This window comes from Lolium rigidum, chromosome 6, assembly GCF_022539505.1.
Source record: "Lolium rigidum isolate FL_2022 chromosome 6, APGP_CSIRO_Lrig_0.1, whole genome shotgun sequence".
Lineage (NCBI taxonomy): Eukaryota > Viridiplantae > Streptophyta > Magnoliopsida > Poales > Poaceae > Lolium > Lolium rigidum.
In genome coordinates, this window is record NC_061513.1 from 124,741,398 (window position 1) to 124,765,524 (window position 24,127).

General features: G+C 45.0%; 1 protein-coding gene across 1 annotated transcript; it reads left to right on the forward strand.

The window, feature by feature from the left end:
* The first annotated feature begins 487 nt into the window (after window positions 1-487).
* On the forward strand, window positions 488-3,666 carry LOC124667819 (transcription factor LATE FLOWERING-like). Its single transcript, XM_047205063.1, has 3 exons — window positions 488-818; window positions 1,048-1,267; window positions 2,226-3,666. Exon 3 carries the CDS (start codon window positions 2,299-2,301, stop codon window positions 3,427-3,429), a length of 1,131 nt encoding a protein of 376 aa, XP_047061019.1. The 5' UTR covers window positions 488-818; window positions 1,048-1,267; window positions 2,226-2,298; the 3' UTR covers window positions 3,430-3,666.
* The last annotated feature ends 20,461 nt before the right edge of the window (window positions 3,667-24,127 follow it).

The following is a 24,127-nucleotide window of genomic DNA, read 5'->3' on the forward strand; positions in this document are numbered from 1 at the left end:
CGGACAGGAGAGTGTTGCAGACACCAATCTCTTCAGATCCCCAGTCTGCAGCCAAAGGTTAAAAAAAGATAGCAGAGCCCCAGGAACAAGCAGGAACCTTTGATCAGAGACAAAAGTAAGTGGAAACCTTTTTCCCGATCTAGGAGTATTCTACTCGGGGAGAATCTTTAATTTGAGTGCATGTACATGATGTTTATCTCCAGATTTGAGGTTTTAATACCAGATCTAGTTACATGTGTGTAGTGATGAGAGTGAGAAACCTGCACCGCAGGTTACGTAGTAGATAAAACAAAACGAAGCATTGTTCATAACAGAACCCCAAGATACACAAAAGATTACAGAGTTGGACAAGTATTTATGAGAGCGCGTCAGCGGTGCAAGTTAATGTGTGCACTGCCAACTCATCATCCTCTCCCAACTGAACAGACACATGAACAGAGAATGCTACAGAGAGAAATTAGAAAGACAGAGAAACCATATACCTTCGACTACTATCATTTTCGATCGAGAGAGAGGGAGCTTGTTAGATCACACGTATACATAGTAGCAGAAGACATATAGGTAGCTTAGCCATCTATAAAAGAAGCCCATATACTGCCATCGACTGGAGGACCATATCCCATACGTATGATCTGTGCTGTCTCCACCTCTCTCCCTCCCTCTCTCCTCTCCTCAACTCAATTGCTCAAAGCTAGAGAGCTTCTTCTAGGAAGCTAGCTCAGCAGAGGCTGCCGAACACCCGAGTACACACATACCACCAAAGCTGATTGATCAATCATCTCTTCTGCTGCCAGCAGAGTCATCTGAGCAAGACACAGGTAGCTCTACATCTATCCACAGCTACTAGAGAGCAGTGTCTAGTAGTAACAGTAGCACTTGGAGTTCAAATCTCCAATATATACGCACCTACATGCCGTGCCCTTCTTCATCTTCTTCTATACATGCATGGTAGCAAGCTTAGTCGGGTTCATGGAGAAAAGTTTGTTGTGACCAATTGCTTCCTGCTTCCTAGCTCACACACCCTCCCTTGTCTGATTCCCTCTTCAGGTCTGCCGCGTCTCAGGCCGTTGTTGACGGTCTGTGCTTTGCTGCAAATTAACTCGATCCCTGACTTCCAAGGAGTGCCTAGCTAGCTCGGGGAATTGGATCAATCTTTCAAGCTGTGCTCCATCTCTACCGGCGAAGCTGCTGCCCCGTTGCTGTTCTACCCCTCGAAGGCTTCAAATTAATCACATCCAAGATCCAGCCATTTGCTTTCATCTGAAAGGTACGATGAGCAGCAACGAGCATGTTTAGCGAATGTGATTTCATGCTTTCATACTTAATTTTGGTTGCTTATAGTACAGACCATGTTAACTTGGTATAGTTACATATTGGAGGCCGGGTGGTACTAGCCTACTTTTCACATAGTAACGGAAAGAGATGCGTGCATGCATATACGTACACACGACTGTACGATTTTCCAGAACGACGGACACATGTGCATGTGTGATGTACTCTCTATATACTATACACTCCTCTTCCACATTAACTGTCGCAGATTTGTCTCGATCAAGGAAATACTTCGGTTATCGGCCGGTTACCAGAATTCCCAGCCCCCTCTGGTAAATGAGTTTATCGTTCAAAAGTTCTCAGTCCTTTGAATTTGGTTTGAATTTAGGCTGGTTGGTTTAGTCCAACCTAAATCACATATGTGTTCCCCTCCAATATACCCCTATGCCCTAACTCATATGTCTGAGATTTTTTATTCATTCTCCCCTAAAGAATATATTCTTAATATTTGGACATTATCAAGTTTCAAATTCAAGTCTGTTTGAGAATCTCATCCGGTATTTGACCGGTTATCGGAAATCTCAGACCCATCAAACATTTTTTTCTTACCGGTAGTACTCCCTCCAGTTGAGACACTCTTTGTGGGAAGGAGGAAGTAGTATGTACTCCATCGGTGATTCTTTGAGCTTGGTAGAAGTCGTAGAGCAAATGGCGGCGTAATTATGAGGTCCGGGAAATCTCGGACTTCTTCCTCGCCGGACGTCCTTGTCCGTCCATCAATGCCTCGCCCGCGTGACACTGCTCCCTCACGTCTCCACCGTCCGGCCCACTCCATTACGGGCCTCAATTTTGATTCCCTCCATAGTCTCAGGCTCTGCTCCATCGCATTCGTATCAAATCTCACTCCCTTTTACGGCCGAGATTAATATTCCCTGTTCTCTTTTTATGTGCAGCCATCCAAGAATCCCTGCGCCAGTCGCTGGTCGATCGGTTTGCCTTAATTAGCTCTCCCCCGGCGGTGCGGCGATGGACACTTTCGGCTGGGCCGGCGACGACGTTTACCAGCCGCGTCTTGCGGGTCAGCTGAGCTGTGGCCGGTTCGAGCTGGACGACGCTTTCCTCGGCCAGTTCCAGTGCGACGTCGGCGGGGAGGCCCAGTTGAGCTCGAGCTACGGTGCCACCGGAGCAGGCGCAGCGGAGGACTCGAACCCGCTGGGATTCTTTGGCTCCGGGTCGGGGGTCGACGTGTTCTCCTCAGTGGTCGATGGCGCCGGCGCGCACGACGGCCTGCTCGACGCGGCGCTCGCCTTCTCCAGGGTGCTCTCGTGCGGCGCCGAGGGTGACCCCGGGGCGGTCTCGAACGGCGTCATGTTCTCCGGCTACAGCGGCAACATCTCCTCCGGGGAGTCCAACAACTACAGTGGCGGCGGCCACGATGCGGAGGTGGCGTCGCCGACGTCCATTATATCGCCCACCACGACGTCGCTCCCCCAGACGACGTCGGCACAGGCGCTACACGCGAACCGGAAACTACTACCGGCCAACGACTGCACCAACATAGCAACCGCGCCGCCGCTCCCACGCGCCGGCGCAAAGCGGAAGGCGCACAGCCCCATCACGACCGCAACAAGCATCACCTTCGGCCAGGGCGCCCACGTCGACACCGGGGCCGGAAAGTACGTGCCGGACATGGAGGCGATGGCACAGATGAAGGAGATGATCTACCGGGCGGCGGCAATGCGCCCGGTGAACCTCGTCACGGAGCCCCCCGCGATCGGCGGCAGCAAGCCTCGTCGCAAGAACGTGCGCATCTCGAGCGACCCGCAGACGGTGGCAGCCCGTCTCCGGCGGGAGCGCGTCAGCGACCGCCTCCGCGTGCTGCAGAAGCTTGTCCCCGGCGGCAGCAAGATGGATACGGCGTCCATGCTGGACGAGGCCGCCAGCTACCTCAAGTTCCTCAAGTCCCAGGTCCAGGCGCTGGAAACCCTAGGAACCGCGAACAGTACCACCGGCAACGCCGCCATGTCCTCCGCCAGCACGACCAGGTTACATCAGCGTCATTACGGAAACAGCCCTGGGTTTCTTGGATTTGCGACAAATAACAGCAACAACTCCGTCTTCGGAAATACTAATGGGAGTGCAACAAGACTGTTGTAGTACTGTTTCTAGTATGAGTTGATCGTGTATATGTCAATACGTAGTGTTGTTTCCTACTGTTTCAGGTCGATCTACGTACGTGCTTAATTGGTACAGTACGGTATACTTCATACTAAGTTTTTAGTTTAGTCGTGATTTGGACCCGCTGCATCGTCGAAGCAATTCAGCTGCAGCCTGAGATCGAGACCGTGGAATACCTGCTGATTAAAGAAAACAAAAAAAAGAGCTTCAATTGTATTCTAGAGTAAATGTGGTTGGATATTAAGATGTGTACATGCAAATGAAATTTAATACTAGAGTACGGTATACTTCATACTAAGTGTTGTGAATAATCTAATAAAAAAGTCGTGTGCATCCTTTGGATGCAGAAGCTGGAACGCTATTTTCCCATTTTGAAAAAAAATGCAAGTGAAATTGTAGCCAGCTTCGCTTATTTTCCATCACAAAATTTCAGTCTCACTTTGTCTGGCAAATTAATTACAGTACTCCCTCCGTCCAAAAATATAAGGGGTCTAAGGATTAGTTAAAAGTCAATGTTTTTAAATTTTGACCAAGTTTATACACAAAAATATAAATATTTACAATACTAAATCATTATCAATAGATTCACCCTAAAGTATATTTTCTTAATATGTCAATTTGATATTGTAGATGTAAATATTTTTTTCTAAATATTTGGTCAAAGTTGGTAAGGTTTGACTTTTTACCAATCCTTAGACGCCTTATATTTTGGGACGGAGGGAGTAGTACATATAGATCCTACATGTATCTTAGTTCAAAAAAAGTTTCTCCCTAAGATCAAAATGAAAAGAAACTTCCTGAAAGCGAACATGTGGTTAGATGGTTAGGAGGGCAGTGACACCTCCGGCTTAACAGAGTTTAAAGTTTAAATCCTAGATTTAACATTTTGGTGTCTTATAAAAGACGGAATATTCTTTCAGTGGAAAGTGACGTTCACGTAGATAGCGAGACGTCTGTGGTGACTTCGCCAATCTGAGGATCCATCAGATCATCTTCTTAGACTCATTCTCTCGGAGGTGCTGATAGGGGAGGGGTGTGCATACGTTTGTTCATAGGGTGAGTGTATATTCACATTTATTAGCATCCACGTCTGTAGTATGGTTGACAAAACAAACCCTCTGGTCCTAATGACTTGTCGCTGATTTAGGAAAACCTAAAAAGTATCTAGATTCGTTGAATCTATGGCAAGTAAATTTAAATTGGAGGCAGTATCATACATGCAGTATATATATACTCCCTCCGTTCTATAAAAATTATTTTAGATTTATCAAAATGAATGTATAGGGATTTCTTCACATTCATGCATGTTGTCACTGACACAACCGTAGAGCGCCAATGTGAATCATTGGGTGCATCATCATGTTGCCAAACTTGAGGTTCCAGATCGAAGGACCGACCTATCGATTTCCTTTAATTGTTCCAGCTCCGGGCATGGTTACCCGCTTTTCTTCTCTCTTTTGTATCCACAAATGCAATGAAATCTCGATTCCAAGTGCAAAAAGAGGTACCCAGGGAGATAGATATACCGATATAGTATTTATTATTAAAGGCTCGGCCTCTTTATTCATCAAAGCTAGATGATCTAGATGCTACATCTATCTCCATATCTAATCTAGCTATGAATATAAATAGCACTTCTTTTTATCTTATCTGCATCGTGTATGCTGGTATAGCTGGTCCAGGCTTTTCGCATGCTGATGATAGAAAGCGTGGGAGTGAATCGGGATTAAGTTAAGAGGAAGAAAGCAAGGTCCTTTTGCTGCTGGCCTCCTCCTCGCGCTACCCAGTGACGTCCTTCTTTCCTCCACGATTTAGGGCATCTCCAGCAGCACGATGTATTTCGGACGTCCGAAATATCCGTTTGCGTCGCGCGGCGGACGCGAGACATGCCGTTTTTGTCCGTGCGTCCGTTTGCACCTAGGGGTGGCTCCAGCGGCCCGACGCATTTTCGCGTTTGCATCAATTTATGAAGTTTCCAAACAACAAAATAAGGAAATCAACGAAGTAATAGTTATTACATTTAAATATTTAAAAGTCTACATGAAAATAAGATAGTATTTCTCTAGGCATGATCTTCATGGCCAGCCAATGTTCACTGATGCTCAATCAGATCCGTTTGCAGCTGTTTGCAGACGTTCTCGTTAGTGACTTCTATATTCCTATGTAGATAGTCCTGCCAATATGAAGCTTCAGGAAGTGGCGCAACCAGCTCACATTGGAATTCCCAGTGGTTCTCATTGCGGCCATCAGCACGCTCGTTCTCAACGATCATGTTGTGCATGATCACGCATCATGTCATCACCTCATGCATGGTCTTCAGCGACCATGTTCTTGCCGGGTGACGGACAATTGCCCACCGAGTTTGGAGGACACCAAATCCGCGCTCCACATATTTCCTGCAAGCCTCTTGCATCTTGGAAAACCTCCTCTTCTTTTCGGAGTTTGGATTACGGACAGTCTTCACCAATGTGGCCCAGTCAGGGTAGAAGCCATCAGCAAGATAATATGGCTTGTCATATGCATTTCCATTGATCTCATAGCTCACCCGGGGAGCTTTGCCTTGCATGAGCCGGTTGAAAACCGGTGATCACACATTGATGTCATTGTTGGAACCGGCCATGCAAAAGAATGAATACCAAATTCATAAATCTTGAGATACGACAGGTTCAAGAATGACACTTTTTCCCTCCTCATGCCCGTTGTACGCACCCTGCCATCCAAATGGACAGTTTTTCAACTCCCAGTGCATTCAATCTAGACTGCCAATCATTCCTGGGAACCCTCTAGACTCGTTGATAAACAGGAGCCGCCTTGTATCCTCAATAGTTGGCTCCCTACAATAATACTCTCCGAACACGGCAATCACGGCTCGGCAAAACCTGTACATGGCCTCAAGGCAGGTGCTCTCACCCATTCGAAGATACTCATCGAATATATCCGCAACCATTCCATATGAGAGCATGCGAATAGCCGCGGAGCATTTTTGGTAGGAGGTGAAGCCTAGCGCATCTGTTGCATCGGGCCTGCATTGGAAGTAGGGGTTGTAGTTTCTGACGCCCTGTAGAATGACCAAGAACAGGTCCCTTGACATCATGTACCGACGCTGGAACAATTTTCCGGGAACACTGGATTGGTGAGGTGGAAGTAGTCCTTGTGGAGGCGGGTCTGCCCTTCCACTCTGTTCCGCGGCAGGTTTTTGGAGCGCCCCTTCACATAGCCCCGGTGCTCCGGCCCCGTGTTTGAGTGAACTCGTGGATCATGGAGGCCGCAGTAGTTGCCAATGTCTACGTCAACTGATCGGACTCCTCGTCAGAAGAGGAGTCGACGACCTCCGCGCGGAACTTGTCCAGCATCTGCCACATGTCCATCTGCGTACAAACTGCGGATCAATGGCCGCGCACAATAGCGCCGAAAACACGAGTAAGAAACCTACCGACGCAATTGACTGAACAGGTCATGGGCGGCGCGGAAGGGCGGCGCAACCGGGAGCGTTTGGCCCGAAATCAGCCGGCAGGTACACGGCAGAGCCAAGCCCGAGTACGATCCTGCTCTCCCACGAGGCGGAAACGGAGCTGACGGCGACTACTGCGACGCTGCGGCGGGACGGCACCGGGTAGGGTTGGGGTGGTGGCGTCGCACTAGGGTAGCAAAGAAGGGGGAAAAGAAGCAAATCGAAGCGGTCGATTTCGCTGTCCCTGACTTGCGGGACCGGGTAATGGAGGACGCTCCGCGCGACCGCCGAGCGTCCGCGGAGACGCAAACCTGGCGCATATTTGGGCCAGGTTTGCGCCTCCGCGGACGGCCCGGTCACTTTGCGTCGCCCCGCTGGAGCAGGCCCCAGACGCATTTCCGGTCACGGCGGACGAAAACGGTCGCTCAACGTCCATTTGTGTCGCGCCGCTGGAGATGCTTTTACCAGTGACGCTTGAAAAGCCAGCAGGGTAAAACCGTAGGCGGAGTGCCACACTGTGCACCGTTCGTCCATAGACTAGATAGCTTCATCATTTGGAGTAGAAGAATGGAACATGGGAATTTGGGCCCGGAGCCCACACGCTTCACAGTGGCCCTACCCTTTTCGTTGTAGCGCCACACCCGTCAGTGCTATGTCGCCGCCAGCATGGCGAAGCGAGTCTAGGCAGGCCCTGCAGCTGGTTAGGTAGCGTCATGGCTGGTGGCGCTACCCTGTGCATGGTAGCGTCGGCACGCTCGGCGCTACCCTTTAGAACTCATTACCCCGCATCCGTCCAACCCAGCCACTCCACCTAGCTTATTTCCCATCCATATACACCTTTTGTTCGTCCCCCTCTCACTCCCCACCTCACCCGCTCTCAAGTCTCTCCTTGTTGGATCGATTTTACCTTGGATTTTGACTCCCCTTGATGCAAAAAAAGGTACTCTCCCCATCCTCCTTGCTTTTTAGTGATTAAAATCTTGTAATTTGGTTCCATTTTGCAATATATCTCGGAAACCCTAGATTTGGATTTGGGCACCATTCTATGATTTATTATTGTTGTATTTGTAGGATAACGTTGCATAGAAAACAAAAATTTTCCTACCGCGAACACGCAATCCAAGCCAAGATGCAATCTAGAAGACGGTAGCAACGAGGGGTATCGAGTCTCACCCTTGAAGAGATTCCAAAGCCTACAAGATGAGGCTCTTGTTGCTGCGGTAGACGATCACTTGCCGCTTGCAAAAGCGCGTAGAAGATCTTGATCACAATCGGTTCCGGCGCTACGAACGGGCAGCACCTCCGTACTCGGTCACACGTTCGGTTGTTGATGAAGACGACGTCCACCTCCCCGTTCCAGCGGGCAGCGGAAGTAGTAGCTCCTCTTGAATCCGACAGCACGACGGCGTGGTGTCGGTGGCGGTGAAGAAGTCCGGCGGAGCTTCGCTAAGCTACGCGGGAGATATGGAGAAGAGGGGGGCGGCTAGGGTTTGGGAGGGGGTGGCCGGCCACTTCAATGGGGCGGCCAGCTTGTGGTCTTTTGGGGTGGCCGGCCCCCTCCCTTGGCCCCTCATTATATAGGTGGATCCCCAAGTGTTGGTGTCCAAGTCTTCGAATAAGACCCGAACCAAAACCTTCCATAAGAGGGGAAACCTAGCCCAACTAGGACTCCCACCAAAAGGTGGGATTTCCACCTCCCATGTGGGGGGTGGCCGGCCCCCTATGGAGGAGTCCACTTGGGACTCCTCCCCATCAAGGGTTGGCCGGCCATGGAGGTGGAGCCCCATGTGGACTCCACCTTCCTTGGTGGTTTCTTCCGGACTTTTCTAGAACCTTCTAGAACCTTCCATAGAACCTTCCGCGACATTTTATTTCACATAAAATGACATCCTATATATGAATCTTATTCTCCGGACCATTCCGGAACTCCTCGTGATGTCCGAGATCTCATCCGGGACTCCGAACAAATATTCGAACTCCATTCCATATTCAAGTACTACCATTTCAACATCCAACTTTAAGTGTGTCACCCTACGGTTCGTGAACTATGCGGACATGGTTGAGTACTCACTCCGACCAATAACCAATAGCGGGATCCGGAGATCCATAATGGCTCCCACATATTCAACGATGACTTTAGTGATCGAATGAACCATTCACATACATTACCAATTCCCTTTGTCTCGCGATATTTTACTTGTCCGAGGTTTGATCTTCGGTATCACTCTATACCTTGTTCAACCTCGTCTCTCGACAAGTACTCTTTACTCGTACCGTGGTATGTGGTCTCTTATGAACTCATTCATATGCTTGCAAGACATTAGACGACATTCCACCGAGAGGGCCCAGAGTATATCTATCCGTCATCGGGATGGACAAATCCCACTGTTGATCCATATGCCTCAACTCATACTTTCCGGATACTTAATCCCACCTTTATAGCCACCCATTTACGCAGTGGTGTTTGGTATAATCAAAGTACCTTTCCGGTATAAGTGATTTACATGATCTCATGGTCATAAGGACTAGGTAACTATGTATCGAAAGCTTATAGCAAATAACTTAATGACGAGATCTTATGCTACGCTTAATTGGGTGTGTCCATTACATCATTCATATAATGATATAACCTTGTTATTAATAACATCCAATGTTCATGATTATGAAACTAATCATCCATTAATCAACAAGCTAGTTTAAGAGGCATACTAGGGACTTCTTGTTTGTCTACATATCACACATGTACTAATGTTTCGGTTAATACAATTCTAGCATGATATATAAACATTTATCATAAACATAAAGATATAAATAATAACCACTTTATTATTGCCTCTAGGGCATATCTCCTTCAGATCTCCCACTTGCACTAGAGTCAATAATCTAGATTACATTGTAATATACCTAACACCCATGGCATTCGGGTGTTGGTCATGCTTTGCCCTAGGGAGAGCTTTAGTCAACGGATCCGCTACATTCGGATCAGTGTGTACTTTGCAAATCTTTACTTCTCCATCTTCGATGTACTCGCGAATCGAGTGGTAACGCAGCTTGATATGCTTCAGCCTCTTGTGTGACCTTGGCTCTTGTGCATTGGCGATGGCACCCATGTTATCACAGTAAATGATTAATGGGTCCAATGCACTAGGAACCACACCGAGCTCTACAATGAACCTCTTCATCCATACCGCTTCTGATGAAGCCTCTGAAGCCGCTATGTACTCGATTCCGTTGAAGACTTCGCCACCGTGCACTGCTTCGAGCTTGCCCAGCTTACTGCAGCACCATTCAATATAAACACGTACCCAGATTGTGACTTAGAGTCATCAGGATCAGTGTTCCAACTTGCATCGGTGTAACCGTTTACAACGAGTTCTTGGTCACCTCCATAACAAAGAAACATATCCTTAGTTCTTTTCAAGTACTTCGCGATATTCTTGATCGCTGTCCAGATGCTCCATTCCTGGATCACTTTGATATCTGCTAGTCAAACTAACAGCATGTGCTATATCTGGTCTAGTACATAGCATGGCATACATGATAGATCCTATCGCCGAGGCATAGGGGATATTACTCATCCTTTCTCTTTCTTCTCGTCGTAGCCGGTCCTTGAGTCTTACTCAATACCTTGCTCGGTAACATAGGTAAGAACCCTTTCTTACTTTCGTCCATTCTAAACTTCTTTAGAATCTTGTCCGAGATATGTACTCACGTGATAGCCCTATTAGGCGTCTTGATCTATCTCTATAAATCTTGATGCCTAATATATACGATGCTTCACCAAGGTCTTTCATTGAAAAACTATTATTCAAATAACCCTTAACACTGCTTAATAGTTCTATATCATTCCCGATCAATAATATGTCATCTACATATAATATCGGGAATGCTACTGAGCTCCCACTCACTTTCTTGTAAATACGAGCCTCTCCATGACATCGTATAAACCCGAAGTCTTTGATTACCTTATCAAAGCGTCGGTTCCAACTTCTTGATGCTTGCTTCAGTCCATAGATTGAACGCTGAAGTTTGCATACTTTGTCGAGCATTTTTAGGATCGACAAAACCTTTGGGTTGTACCATATACAACTCTTCCTCAATGTCTCCATTAAGGAACGCCGTTTTGACATCCATCTCGCCAAATCTCATAATCGAAAAATGCAGCTATTGCTAACAAAATCCTCACAGATTTTAGCTTCGCTACGGGTGAGAAAGTCTCATCGTAGTCAACTCCTTGAATTTGTCGGAAACCCTTTGCGACAAGTCGAGCTTTATAGAAAGTAATATTACCATCAGCATCTGTTTTTCTCTTGAAGATCCATTTATTCTCGACAGCCTTTCGGCTATCAGGTAAGTCTACCAAAGTCCATACTTTGTTATCATACATGGATCCCATTTCGGATTTCATGGCTTCTTGCCATTTGTTGGAATCTGGGCTCATCATCGCTTCTTCATACGTCGCAGGGTCCTCATCATTGTTATCCACAATCATGACATTTAGACAAGGATCATACCAATCAGGAGTGGCACGTTCCCTTGTCGATCTGCGAGGTTCAGTAGTTTCCTCGTTCGAGTTTCATGATCATTATCATTAGCTTCCTTCTGTTGCCGGTGTAGGCGGTACAGTACAATTTCGAGCATCGCGCTACTCGATCAACGAGTATAGATTCATCAATCTCATCGAGTTCTACTTTTCTTCCAGTCACTTCTTTAGTGAGAAATTCTTTCTCAAGAAAGGTTCCGTTCTTAGCAACAAAGATTTTGCCTTCGGATCTGTGATAGAAAGTGTACCCTATAGTTTCCTTAGGGTATCCTATGAAGACGCATTTCTCCGCTTTGGGTTCTAGCTTGTCCGGTTGTAACTTCTTTACATAGGCTTCGCAACCCCAAACTTTCAGGAACGACTGACTTAGGTTTCTTGTTAAACCATAATTCATACGGTGTCGTTTCTACGGATTTTGATGGTGCTCTATTTAAAGTGAATGCGGCTGTCTCTAATGCATAACTCCAAAATGATAACGGCAAATCAGTAAGAGACATCATACTACGAACCATATCTAAGAGAGTTCGATTACGACGTTCGGACACACCGTTTCGTTGAGGTGTTCCCGGCGGTGTCAATTGTGAAAGTATTCCGCATTTCTTTAAATGCATGCCAAACTCATAACTCAGATATTCACCTCCACGATCAGATCGTAGAAATTTGATCTTCTTGTTACGTTGATTTTCTACTTCACTTTGAAATTCCTTAAACTTCTCGAAAGTTTCGGATTTATGTTTCATGAAATAGATATACCCATATCTACTCAGATCATCTGTGAAGGTTAGAACATAACGATAACCACCGCGCGATGCTACACTCATTGGTCCACATACATCGGTATGTATGATTTCCAATAAGTCCGTAGCTCGCTCCATCAAACCGAGAAAATGGAGTCTTTGTCATTTTTCCCATTAGACATGCTTCGCATCTATCAAGTGACTCAAAGTCAAGTGATTCAAGTAATCCATCGAGTATGGAGTTTCTTCATGCGTTTCACTCCAATATGACCAAGACGACAAGTACCACATATAAGTAGAATTATCATTCAATTTAATTCGCTTAGCATCAATGTTATGTATATGCGTATCACTACTATCGAGATCTAACAGAAATAAGCCATTCTTTTGTGGTGCTCGACCATAAAAGATATTATTCATAAAAATAGAACAACCATTATTCTCAGACTTGAATGAATAACCGTCTTGCATTAAACAAGATCCAGATATAATGTTCATGCTCAACGCGGGTACAAAATAACAATTATTTAGGCTTAAAACTAATCCCGAAGGTAGATGTAGAGGAAGTGTGCCGACAGCGATCACATCGACTTTGGATCCATTTCCAACGCGCATCGTCACTTCATCTTTCGGTAGTCTTCGTTTATTCTTTAGTTCCTGCTTCGAGTTACGAGATATGAGCAACCGAACCAGTATCAAATACCCGGGTACTAGTACGAGAACCGAGTGAGATAAACATCTATAACATGTATATCGGATATACCTTCTTTCTTTTTCTTGACAAGGCCGCTCTTCGGATCAGCCGGATACTTGGAGCAATTACGCTTCCGGTGTCCCTTCTCCTTGCAGTAATAGCACTCGAGCATCGGGCTTAGGGCCGTTCTTAGGTTTCATAGGAGGCGTGGCAGCTTTCTTGCCACCCTTCTTGAATTTTCCCTTAGACTTGCCCTGTTTCTTGAAGCGGTGGTCTTGTTGACCATCAACACTTGGTGCTCTTTCTTGATCTCAATCTCGGCGAGCTTTTAGCATGCCAAAGAGTTCGGGTAACTCCTTGTTCATGTTCTCGCATATTGTAGTTCATCACAAAGTTCTTGTAACTTGGTGGCAGTGATTGAAGGACACGATTAATCCCCAGTCTATTAGGAATCACTATTCCCAAGTCATTGAGTTTCTTCGCATGCCCGGTCATGGCGAGCATGTGCTCACTAACGGAGCTGCCTTCTTCCATCATACAGCTGAAGAAATGTTTCGATGCTTCATAGCATTCCACGGCCGCATGAGTCTCGAATATAGCTTTCAGCTCATTCATCAACTCATGAGGATCATGATGCTCAAAACGTTTTTGAAGATCGGATTCCGGATCGCACGGGATGGCACAGCTGAACTTGAGAGTACCGAGTTTTCCGAGTCGCGTAAACAGCTTTTACTTCATCGGTTTCATCTTCTGCAGAGGGTCACCTAGCGGTGCATCAAGCACAAAATGCAGATTTCCGCCGGAGAGGAAGATCCTCACATGACGGAACCAGATCGGTGAAGTTGCTACCGTTGCTCTTAAGTTTCTCTTTCTCTAGGAACCGATTAAAATTGATTGGGGACGCCATCTCTACAACATATATTTGCAATAGTTTAGACTAAGTTTATGACAAATTGAGTTCAAATTTTAATTCAACATAATTAAAAACCTAAGTGAACTCCCACTCAAAACAATATCCCTCGCATTGTTTTAGTGATCACACGAACCAAATCCACCGCACCTATGTCCGATCATCACGAGACAAGGTGTGATTTCAATGGCGAACACTCAAAGTGTTCATCATCTCAACCATATGATTCATGCTCTACCTTTCGGTATCACGTGTTCCGAGACCATGTCTGTACATGCTAGGCTCGTCAAGGCCACCTTAGTATCCGCATGTGCAAAACTGTCTTGCACCCGTTGTATGCACTTGTTGATTCTATCACACCCGATCATCACGAGATGCTTCGAAACGACAAGTCTTGGCAACGGTGCTACTAAGGATGAACACTTTATTATCTTGAGATTTTAGTGAGGGATCATCTTATAATGCTACCGTCGCGATCTAAGTAAAATAAGATGCATAAAAAGGATTAACATCACATGCAGTTCATATGTGATATGATATGGCCCTTTTGTCTTTGCGCCTTTGATCTTCATCTCCAAAGCACGGACATGATCTCCATCATCTTCGGGCATGATCTCCATCATCGTCGGCGTAGCGTCAAGGTCAATGGCGCCGTCTTCATGATTGTCCTCCATGTAGCAACTATTACAACTACTTTGAAATACTACTCAACATGAAATTTAAAGACAACCATAAGGCTCCTGCAGGTTGCCACAATACAATAATGATCATTTCATACATATTCATCATCACATTATGGCCATATCACATCACCAAACCCTGCAAAAACAAGTTAGACGTCTCTAATTTGGTTTGCATATTTTACGTGGTTTAGGGTTTTCGAGAGAGATCTAATCTACCTACGAACATGAACCACAACATTGATACTAATGTTTTCAATAGAAGAGTAAATTGAATCTTTACTATAGTAGGAGAGACAGACACCCGCAAAGCCTCTTATGCAATACAAGTTGCATGTCGAACGAGGAACAAGTCTTATAAACGCGGTCATGTAAAGTTAGTCCGAGCCGCTTCATCCCACTATGCCATAAAGATGCAAAGTACTCAAACTAAAGATAACAAGAGCATCAACGCCCACAAACCATTGTGTTCTACTCGTGCAACCATCTATGCATAGACACGGCTCGATACCACTGTAGGATAACGTTGCATAGAAAACAAAAATTTTCCTACCGCGAACACGCAATCCAAGCCAAGATGCAATCTAGAAGACGGTAGCAACGAGGGGGTATCGAGTCTCACCCTTGAAGAGATTCCAAAGCCTACAAGATGAGGCTCTTGTTGCTGCGGTAGACGATCACTTGCCGCTTGCAAAGCGCGTAGAAGATCTTGATCACGATCGGTTCCGGCGCTACGAATGGGCAGCACCTCCGTACTCGGTCACACGTTCGGTTGTTGATGAAGACGACGTCCACCTCCCCGTTCCGGCGGGCAGCGGAGGTAGTAGCTCCTCTTGAATCCGACGGCACGACGGCGTGGTGTCGGTGGCGGTGAAGAAGTCCGGCGGAGCTTCGCTAAGCTACGCGGGAGATATGGAGGAGAGGGGGGCGGCTAGGGTTTGGGAGGGGGTGGCCGGCCACTTCAATGGGGCGGCCAGCTTGTGGTCTTTTGGGGTGGCCGGCCCCCTCCCTTGGCCCCTCATTATATAGGTGGATCCCCAAGTGTTGGTGTCCAAGTCTTCGAATAAGACCCGAACCAAAACCTTCCATAAGAGGGGAAACCTAGCCCAACTAGGACTCCCACCAAAAAGGTGGGATTTCCACCTCCCATGTGGGGGGTGGCCGGCCCCCTATGGAGGAGTCCACTTGGGACTCCTCCCCATCTAGGGTTGGCCGGCCATGGAGGTGGAGTCCCATGTGGACTCCACCTTCCTTGGTGGTTTCTTCCGGACTTTTCTAGAACCTTCTAGAACCTTCCATAGAACCTTCCGCGACATTTTATTTCACATAAAATGACATCCTATATATGAATCTTATTCTCGGACCATTCCGGAACTCCTCGTGATGTCCGGGATCTCATCCGGGACTCCGAACAAATATTCGAACTCCATTCCATATTCAAGTACTACCATTTCAACATCCAACTTTAAGTGTGTCACCCTACGGTTCGTGAACTATGCGGACATGGTTGAGTACTCACTCCGACCAATAACCAATAGCGGGATCTGGAGATCCATAATGGCTCCCACATATTCAACGATGACTTTAGTGATCGAATGAACCATTCATATACATTACCAATTCCCTTTGTCTCGCGATATTTTACTTGTCCGAGGTTTGATCTTCGGTATCACTCTATACCTTGTTCAACCTCGTCTCCGACAAGTACTCTTTACTCGTACCGTGGTATGTGGTCTCTTATGAACTCATTCATATGCTTGCAAGACATTAGACGACATTCCACCGAGAGGGCCCGGAGTATATCTATCCGTCATCGGGATGGACAAATCCCATCTGTTGATCCATATGCCTCAACTCATACTTTCCGGATACTTAATCCCACCTTTATAGCCACCCATTTACGCAGTGGTGTTTGGTGTAATCAAAGTACCTTTCCGGTATAAGTGATTTACATGATCTCATGGTCATAAGGACTAGGTAACTATGTATCGAAAGCTTATAGCAAATAACTTAATGACGAGATCTTATGCTACGCTTAATTGGGTGTGTCCATTACATCATTCATATAATGATATAACCTTGTTATTAATAACATCCAATGTTCATGATTATGAAACTAATCATCCATTAATCAACAAGCTAGTTTAAGAGGCATACTAGGGACTTCTTGTTTGTCTACATATCACACATGTACTAATGTTTCGGTTAATACAATTCTAGCATGATATATAAATATTTATCATAAACATAAAGATATAAATAATAACCACTTTATTATTGCCTCTAGGGCATATCTCCTTCAGTATTGTCCAAAGTTGTCTTCTATTATGTGTATGCAAGGTTTGTATGCTAGGGCCAGCCTAGATCTATTAAATTACTTTGATGTAGTTAGGGTTAAGGTTAGTGGATATGATCATGTGTTAAACTTTCCATTAGTACTTGCATCATCTTATTTTGTTGTTTGAATGCATATGTTATCATGGAATTATAAATGTAGTTGATGCATTTGGGTTGTTCTAATATAGATGACGAGAGTTGTGAGTGTTCACTATGTCAACAAGGGTGCGTTTATGAAAGGCAATGTCGAGTTAGACCCTGAGTTAGTTATGATGGTGTTTGAAAGAACTCCCAACTATGCCTAGGTTGTGGAAAAAGTGAGGATTGAGTTGGAATTAATGGATGGATCCAAGTGATGGCATAGAATTGACATAATGTTTTATGTGGTATGCACAACCGTTGGAAGACAATGAAGCTCAATTCTGAGCAAAGTTGGAGTGCATACAAAGAGGTGGCGTCCAAATCACAAGACAAGGCTCTTGAGTTATTTTCCACAACGAAGATTTCATCTTGACCGCATTTGGACTTGAACCGGTGTGTTGAACCCGATGTGGACAACTCAACAAGTAGTCCTCCTCCGATGACCCAAGATGTGTCGACCGAAGATGTGATTAATGAACAAGAAATGAGCCAACCACCGAGACCGATTCGAATGGACAAGATGAAGCAATTGAAGAAGAAAAAAAGATGACTACGATGGAGACGAGTTTAACGGTAATATCTGAAGGAGATATGCCCTAGAGGCAATAATAAAGTGGTTATTATTCATATCTTTATGTTTGTGATAAATGTTTATATATCATGCTAGAATTGTATTAACCGAAACATTAGTACATGTGTGATATGTAGACAAACAAGAAGTCCCTAGTATGCCTCTTAAACTAGCTTGTTGATTAATAGATGATTAGTTTCATAATCATAAACATTGGATGTTATTAATAACAAGGTTATGTCATTGTGTGAATGATATAATGGACACACCCAATTAAGCGTAGCATAAGATCTCGTCATTAAGTTATTTGCTATAAGCTTTCGATACATAGTTACCTAGTCCTTATGACCATGAGATCATGTAAATCACTTATACCGGAAAGGTACTTTGATTACACCAAACACCACCGCGTAAATGGGTGGCTATAAAGGTGGGATTAAGTATCCTGGAAAGTATGAGTTGAGGCATATGGATCAACAATGGGATTTGTCCATCCCGATGACGGATAGATATACTCCGGGCCCTCTCGGTGGAATGTCGTCTAATGTCTTGCAAGCATATGAATGAGTTCATAAGAGACCACATACCACGGTACTGAGTAAAGAGTACTTGTCAGAGACGAGGTTGAACAAGGTATAGAGTGATACCGAAGATCAAACCTCTGGACAAGTAAAATATCGCGAGACAAAGGGAATTGGTAATATATGTGTATGGTTCATTCGATCACTAAAGTCATCGTTGAATATGTGGGAGCCATTATGGATCTCCGGATCCCGCTATTGGTTATTGGTCTGGAGTGAGTACTCAACCATGTCCGCATAGTTCTCGAACCGTAGGGTGACACACTTAAAGTTGGATGTTGAAATGGTAGCACTTGAATTATGGAATGGAGTTCGAATATTTGTTCGTGAGTCCCGGATGAGATCCCGGACATCACGAGGAGTTCCGAATGGTCCGAGAATAAGATTCATATATAGGATGTCATTTTATGTGAAATAAAATGTCGCGGAAGGTTCTATGGAAGGTTCTAGAAGGTTCTAGAAAAGTCCGGAAGAAACCACCAAGGAAGGTGGAGTCCACAAGGGACTCCACCTCCATGGCCGGCCAGCCCTAGTGGGGGTGGAGTCCCAAGTGGACTCCACCATAGGGGGCCGGCCACCCCCCACATGGGAGGTGGGAATCCCACCTTTGGGTGGGAGTCCTAGTTGGGCTAGGTTTCCCCTCCTATGGAAGGTTTTGGTTTCGGGTCTTATTCGAAGACTTGGACACCAACACTTGGGATCCACCTATATAATGAGGGGCCAAGGGAGGGGGCCGGCCACCCCAAGACCATAGCTTGGCCGCCCCCCTTGAGTGGCCGGCCACCCCCTCCCAAACCCTAGCTTTGCTCCTCCACTTCATATTTCCCACGTAGCTTAGCGAAGCTCCGCCGGACTTCTACACCGCCACCGACACCACGCCGTCGTGCTGTCGGATTCAAGAGGAGCTACTACTTCCGCTGCCCGCTGGAACGGGGAGGTGGACGTCGTCTTCATCAACAACCGAACGTGTGACCGAGCACGGAGGTGCTGCCCGTTCGTGGCGCCGGAACCGATCGTGATCAAGATCTTCTACGCGCTTTGCAAGCGGCAAGTGATCGTCTACCGCAGCAACAAGAGCCTCATCTTGTAGGCTTTGGAATCTCTTCAAGGGTGAGACTCGATACCCCCTCGTTGCTACCGTCTTCTAGATTGCATCTTGGCTTGGATTGCGTGTTCGCGGTAGGAAAATTTTTGTTTTCTATGCAACGTTATCCTACAAAGGGTATCGTAGCCGTGTCTATGCATAGATGGTTGCACGAGTAGAACACAATGGTTTGTGGGCGTTGATGCTCTTGTTATCTTTAGTTTGAGTACTTTGCATCTTTATGGCATAGTGGGATGAAGCGGCTCGGACTAACTTTACATGACCGCGTTCATGAGACTTGTTCCTCGCTCGACATGCAACTTGTATTGCATAAGAGGCTTTGCGGGTGTCTGTCTCTCCTACTATAGTAAAGATTCAATTTACTCTTCTATTGACAACATTAGTATCAACGTTGTGGTTCATGTTCGTAGGTAGATTAGATCTATATCGAAAACCCTAAACCACGTAAAATATGCAAACCAAATTAGAGAGCGTCTAACTTGTTTTTGCAGGGTTTGGTGATGTGATATGGCCATAATGTGATGATGAATATGTATGAGATGATCATTATTGTATTGTGGCAACCTGCAGGAGCCTTATGGTTGTCTTTAAATTTCATGTTGAGTAGTATTTCAAAGTAGTTGTAATAGTTGCTACATGGAGGACAATCATGAAGACGGTGCCATTGACCTTGGTGCTTCGCCGACGATGATGGAGATCATGCCCGAAGATGATGGAGATCATGTCCGTGCTTTGGAGATGAAGATCAAAGGCGCAAAGACAAAGGGCCATATCATATCACATATGAACCGCATGTGATGTTAATCCTTTTATGCATCTTATTTTGCTTAGATCGCGACGGTAGCATTATAAGATGATCCCTCACTAAAATCTCAAGATAATAAAGTGTTCATCCTTAGTAGCACCGTTATCAAGTCTTATCGTTTCAAGCATCTCGTGATGATCGAGTGTGATAGATTCGATAAGTACATACAACGGGTGCAAGACAGCTTTGCACATGCGGATACTAAGGTGGCCTTGACGAGCCTAGCATGTACGTACATGGTCTCGGAACACGTGATACCGAAAGGTAGAGCATGAATCATATGGTTGATATGATGAACACTATGAGTGTTCGCCATTGAAATCACACCTTTTCTCGTGATGATCGGGTTTAGGTGCGGTGGATTTGGTTCGTGTGATCACTAAGACAATGCGAGGGATATTGTTTTGAGTGGGAGTTCACCTAGGGTTTTAATTATGTTAAATTAAAATTTGAACTCAATTTGTCATAAACTTAGTCTAAACTATTGCAAATATATGTTGTAGAGATGGCGTCCCCAATCAATTTTAATCAGTTCCTAGAGAAAGAGAAACTTAAGAGCAACGGTAGCAACTTCACCGACCGGTTCCGTCATGTGAGGATCTTCCTCTCTGGCGGAAATCTGCAATTTGTGCTTGATGCACCGCTAGGTGACCCTCCCGCGAAGATGAATCCGATGAAGTAAAAGCTGTTTACGCAACTCCGGAAAACTCGGTACTCTCAAGTTCGCATGTGCCATCCTCGTGCGCCTCGGAATCCGATCTTCAAAAACGTTTTGAGCACCATGATCCTCATGAGTTGATGAATGAGCTGAAAGCTGTATTCGAGACTCATGCGGCAGTGGAATGCTATGAAGCATCGAAACATTTCTTCAGCTGTATGATGGAAGAAGGCAGCTCCGTTAGTGAGCACATGCTCGCCATGACCGGGCATGCGAAGAAACTCGTTGACTTGGGAATAGTGATTCCTAACAGACCGGGATTAATCGTGTCCTTCAATCACTGCCACCAAGTTACAAGAACTTTGTGATGAACTACAATATGCAGAACATTAACAAGGAGTTATCTGAACTCTTTGGCATGCTAAAAGCTGCTGAGATTGAGATCAAGAAAGAGCACCAAGTGTTGATGGTCAACAAGACCACCGAGCTTCAAGAAACAGGGCAAGTCTAAGGGAAAATTCAAGAAGGGTGGCAAGAAAGCTGCCACGCCTCCTATGAAACCTAAGAACGGCCCTAAGCCCGATGCTCGAGTGCTATTACCGCAAGGAGAAGGGACACCTGGAAGCGTAATTGCTCCAAGTATCCGGCTGATCTAAAGAGCGGCCTTGTCAAGAAGAAGAAAGAAGGTATATCTCGATATACATGTTATAGATGTTTATCTCACTAGTTCTCGTTCTAGTACCTGGTATTTGATACTCGGTTCGGTTGCTCATATTTGTAACTCGAAACAGAACTAAAGAATAAACGACAACCGCTGAAAGATGAAGTGACGATGCGCGTTGGAAATGGATCCAAGGTCAATGTGATCGCAATCGGCACACTTCCTCTACATCTACCTTCGGGATTAGTTTTAAGCCTAAATAATTGCTATTATGTACTCGCGTTGAGCATGAACATTATATCTCGGATCTTGTTTAATGCAAGACGGTTATTCATTCAAGTCTCGAGAATAATGGTTGTTCTATTTTTATGAATAATATCTTTTATGGTCGAGCACCACAAAAGAATGGCTTATTTCTGTTAGATCTCGATAGTAGTGATACGCATATACATAACATTGATGCTAAGCGAATTAAACTTAATGATAATTCTACTTATATGTGGCACTCGTCGTCTTGGTCATATTGGAGTGAAACGCATGAAGAAACTCCATACCGATGGATTACTTGAATCACTTGACTTTGAGTCACTTGATAGATGCGAAGCATGTCTAATGGGAAAAATGACAAAGACTCCATTTTCTCAGTATGATGGAGCGAGCTACTCGACTTATTGGAAATCATACATACCGATGTATGTGGACCAATGAGCGTAGCATCGCGCGGTGGTTATCGTTATGTTCTAACCTTCACGAGATGATCCGAGTAGATATGGGTATATCTATTTCATGAAACATAAATCCGAAACTTTCGAGAAGTTTAAGGAATTTCAAAGTGAAGTAGAAAATCAACGTAACAAGAAGATCAAATTTCTACGATCCGATCGTGGAGGTGAATATCCGAGTTATGAGTTTGGCATGCATTTAAAGAAATGCGGAATACTTTCACAATTGACACCGCCGGAACACCTCAACGAAACGGTGTGTCCGAACGTCGTAATCGAACTCTCTTAGATATGGTTCGTAGTATGATGTCTCTTACTGATTTGCCGTTATCATTTTGGAGTTATGCATTAGAGACAGCCGCATTCACTTTAAATAGAGCACCATCAAAATCCGTAGAAACGACACCGTATGAATTATGGTTTAATAAGAAACCTAAGCTCGTCGTTCTCGAAAGTTTGGGGTTGCGAAGCCTATGTAAAGAAGTTACAACCGGACAAGCTAGAACCCAAAGCGGAGAAATGCGTCTTCATAGGTTACCCTAAGGAAACTATAGGGTACACTTTCTATCACAAATCCGAAGGCAAAATCTTTGTTGCTAAGAACGGAACCTTTCTTGAGAAAGAATTTCTCACTAAAGAAGTGACCGGAAGAAAAGTAGAACTCGATGAGATTGATGAATCTATACTCGTTGATCGGAGTAGCGCAAGATCGGAAGTTGTACTGTACCGCCTACACCGGCAACAGAGGAAACTAATGATAATGATCATGAAACTTCGAACGAGGAAACTATCGAACCTCGCAGATCGACAAGGGAACGTGCCACTCCTGATTGGTATGATCCTTGTCTAAATGTCATGATTGTAGATAACAATGATGAGGACCCCGCGACGTATGAAGAAGCGATGATGAGCCCAGTATTCCAACAAATGGCAAGAAGCCATGAAATCCGAAATGGGATCCATGTATGATAACAAAGTATGGACTTTGGTAGACTTACCTGATAGCCGAAAGGCTGTCGAGAATAAATGGATCTTCAAGAGAAAAACAGATGTTGATGGTAATATTACCGTCTATAAAGCTCGACTTGTCGCAAAGGGTTTCCGACAAATTCAAGGAGTTGACTACGATGAGACTTTCTCACCCGTAGCGAAGCTAAAATCTGTGAGGATTTTGTTAGCAATAGCTGCATTTTTCGATTATGAGATTTGGCAGATGGATGTCAAAACGGCGTTCCTTAATGGAGACATTGAGGAAGAGTTGTATATGGTACAACCCAAAGGTTTTGTCGATCCTAAAAATGCTGACAAAGTATGCAAACTTCAGCGTTCAATCTATGGACTGAAGCAAGCATCAAGAAGTTGGAACCGACGCTTTGATAAGGTGATCAAAGACTTCGGGTTTATACAAGTGTCATGGAGAGGCCTCGTATTTACAAGAAAGTGAGTGGGAGCTCCGTAGCATTCCTGATATTATATGTAGATGACATATTATTGATTGGGAATGATATAGAACTATTAAGCAAAGTGTTAAAGGTTATTTGAATAATAGTTTTTCAATGAAAGACCTTGGTGAAGCATCATATATATTAGGCATCAAGATTTATAGAGATAGATCAAGACGCCTAATAGGGCTATCACAGAGTACATATCCGGACAAGATTCTAAAGAAGTTTAGAATGGACGAAAGTAAGAAAGGGTTCTTACCTATGTTACCAGTGCAAGGTATTGAGTAAAACTCAAGGACCGGCTACTGACAGAAGAAAGAGAAAGGATGTGTAACATCCCCTATGCCTCGGCAGTAGGATCTATCATGTATGCCATGCTATGTACTAGACCGGATATAGCACATGCTCGTTAGTTTGACTAGCGGATATCAAAGTGATCCGGGAATGGAACACTGGACAGCGGTCAAGAATATCCCGAAGTACTTGAAAAGAACTAAGGATATGTTTCTTTGTTATGGAGGTGACCAAGAGCTCGTTGTAAACGGTTACACCGATGCAAGTTGGAACACCGATCCCGATGACTCTAAGTCACAATCTGGGTACGTGTTTATATTGAATGGTGTCATGCAGCAAGTC